Source organism: Sinocyclocheilus grahami, unplaced genomic scaffold, assembly GCF_001515645.1.
Source record: "Sinocyclocheilus grahami isolate Dianchi unplaced genomic scaffold, SAMN03320097.WGS_v1.1 scaffold1095.1, whole genome shotgun sequence".
In the NCBI taxonomy this organism is placed as follows: domain Eukaryota; kingdom Metazoa; phylum Chordata; class Actinopteri; order Cypriniformes; family Cyprinidae; genus Sinocyclocheilus; species Sinocyclocheilus grahami.
Genome location: NW_015506274.1, coordinates 125739 through 128381, shown reverse-complemented (window position 1 = coordinate 128381; position 2643 = coordinate 125739). Strand labels below are relative to the sequence as shown.

The following is a 2643-nucleotide window of genomic DNA, read 5'->3' as shown; positions in this document are numbered from 1 at the left end:
TTGTTTCAAATGTATATTTTCACCCTGTAAAGCCTGACTTAAGAAAAATCTAATTTGAAACAGATGTTTATTGGATCTTTAGACAATCAATCAATAAATCCATATTATATTTGACACATCATGCTTTTATAGCTCATATATTATGATAAAGGCGAGGCCAAAACAGAGCAGAAAAAAGCCTAAAAATCCTGAAGTGTCATATTTGATACACACTTTTTAACATAAATATAAAATTAAAAAAATGTAAAAAGTATATGCAAGTATCAGTATAATAATTTCTTAGATGTAAAACGTTTTAATGAGTATCAACACCAGCCAATCAGACAGTGCAAAACGATAACAACCATAATGCACAAACAAACAGAGTTGGCAGGAAACTACAATCATTATATCTCTTACCGTAAATATTTTTGTAGGTGTTTGCTCATTCTGACTTGACAGAACTTTTGCTTTTCTTCGGCTCAGTCTCAAGCTCTCTATTGATGGAGGCTTCACAAATACGACATAGGGTTTCAACTCAGAGGTGTATAAGGCTATTATGGCCTGTTAGACAATGGAGAAAAAATTGTGAAAGAATGCCATACAGTGAGCAAAATGGCAACATATGGGAACCATCTTTTTTCCAAAATAATCTGTTCAGACTAGTATGAATGTGTCCATATTGTAACTGTTTAATTTCAAACCATTTTCTATGACATGAACACTAGACCATTTCCAAAATTCTACACAAGGCCCGCAGCATCAGCCATGCATACATTCAAATGTGTGGCCATAGTATGTTCGTTAATACAGTGAGAATGTGTCTATAAATGTTACAAGCTGATGAAAAAATAATCAGACCACAGGAAATGTACCAACTGGAGTGGAGCTGACAGAATCTCTCCGTCCAGAATGACATAATTCCTGCCCTTGAGTCTTGTTCCAAAGTCAACAAATATGACATGTAATATAGGTATCCCTGGCTCTCGCTCACTCTGTTTATCCCTGTTTCTCTCTTTCCTCTTTTGCTCATGCTTCTGGAGAGAGGCACACATTGTGGTATTTGTATCATATACTGCATGTGTGGTTCTTTAATAATATGAAATAAAATCCACTAAACAATATGTCCTGAAAGTGGGAGTTCTTGTTGAAGAATCTTGTGCATGGATACCTGATCCAGTGCTTCTTGGCGCTCATGAATGAATGAAAGAATTCATGAATGATCTTTTACTTACGTGTGGCTTCACAACCAGTAGGCACACCTTGCTCTCCGCTACAACCCTGTGCACTGAATCCAGACTCATACCATAGTAGTTCCCTTTATATTCACCGTATTCCAAAAATCTAGATGAAACATTTGAGAAAGCATGAAATATGGGGAATATAGTGATTTTTACCATTTAAATCCCTGACAACTTAAACCCTTTACAAGTCTGATTTTTATTAAGTTATGAAAAATTCTGATAAATAGCAAGATCAGAAATCATTTGTAAACAAATTACAATTTGGAGCATTCACACATAAATCTCTAGGTGTTGTATTTAAGTTTGCTGTTAAACATCATTGGCATGATAAAATATTCATCCAGTTGCTGCTCCATGTACAGTATATGTGCTGTTTGAATATATTGTATATGTGCGGTAAACACTTGGCTACCACTGAATATGTTTGTAGAGAAAGAGCAGCTTCATGGAATGTCCCAAACTGTCATATGGCTGACACACTGTGGTTAAGTTGTAAAGAAAATAATGCTATATAAAATGCTTGGGATCTTCTCACGGGAACATAGTCATTTAGAGTAAACTGTAACATTTCAGCAGATAATCCTTACAGATTGTTTGACCTAGTATGTTTTACGTATGTTACACAAATGACAGCCACGTGTTTGATCAAACATTTGAGGAATGGTCTCTAAAGAACAATCCAGCATGAAAATGCAATGCATTCCATAAGTGTGACATTTGCATATAAAATAAGACAGCAAATCAATTTGAGCTTTATTTATCAAAAGTCAAGAGAATTAATACTAAGTATGTGTTTTGTACATTTATTGTACATGCTGCTGGTTAACTCCTGAATCTAGTGACAATACAAATTCCCCATTTTGCAGACTAGAGTGCTTGATTGTAGAGGACATAACATACTACTACAATCTAGCATACTATCATTATAATACAATTTAATTTACCACCTGCTTTTCATGGGCGGTAATAGTGTAATCTTAATTGCAACAAGCACATACAGTAGTTTTGTGAATAATGTATAATGAAACTACTTCATTCCTGAAGATTCCTGGCATTGCTGGAACATCTTAAGATTGCTTGGAATCACTCAGAACACTTTAGCAACCACATAGCAACACCCTGGCAACCACTCTATCATCAAAACAACCATATCATAGACAATTATCACTACTGAAACACCTCAAGATTGCTTGGAATCTCTCAGAACTCCTTAACGACTCCATAGCAACACCCTAACAACCACTATAGTAGGATAGCAACCATACCATAGATACTTTGCATAACCAGAACAACTCAAGGTTTCTTCAAATCACTCAGAACAGATTTGCAACTGCATAGCAACACCCTAGCAACCACTCTAGCCTCATAGCAACCACATCACAGAGCAGGGCCGTTTCTAGGCATAGGCGAGCTAGGCGGT

At 35.9% G+C, this 2643-nt stretch overlaps 1 protein-coding gene across 1 annotated transcript in view; it reads right to left on the bottom strand.

Annotated features, from left to right (window-relative positions):
• Positions 1–2643, bottom strand: part of mpp7b (MAGUK p55 scaffold protein 7b) — a 46668-nt gene that overhangs the window by 3916 nt on the left and 40109 nt on the right. The window contains exons 16-17 of the mRNA XM_016252237.1: positions 1215–1323; positions 400–543 (exon numbers count right to left, since the gene is read on the bottom strand). Of these exons, the coding sequence (XP_016107723.1) occupies positions 400–543; positions 1215–1323 (253 nt within the window). The remainder of the gene's footprint in view (positions 1–399; positions 544–1214; positions 1324–2643) is intronic.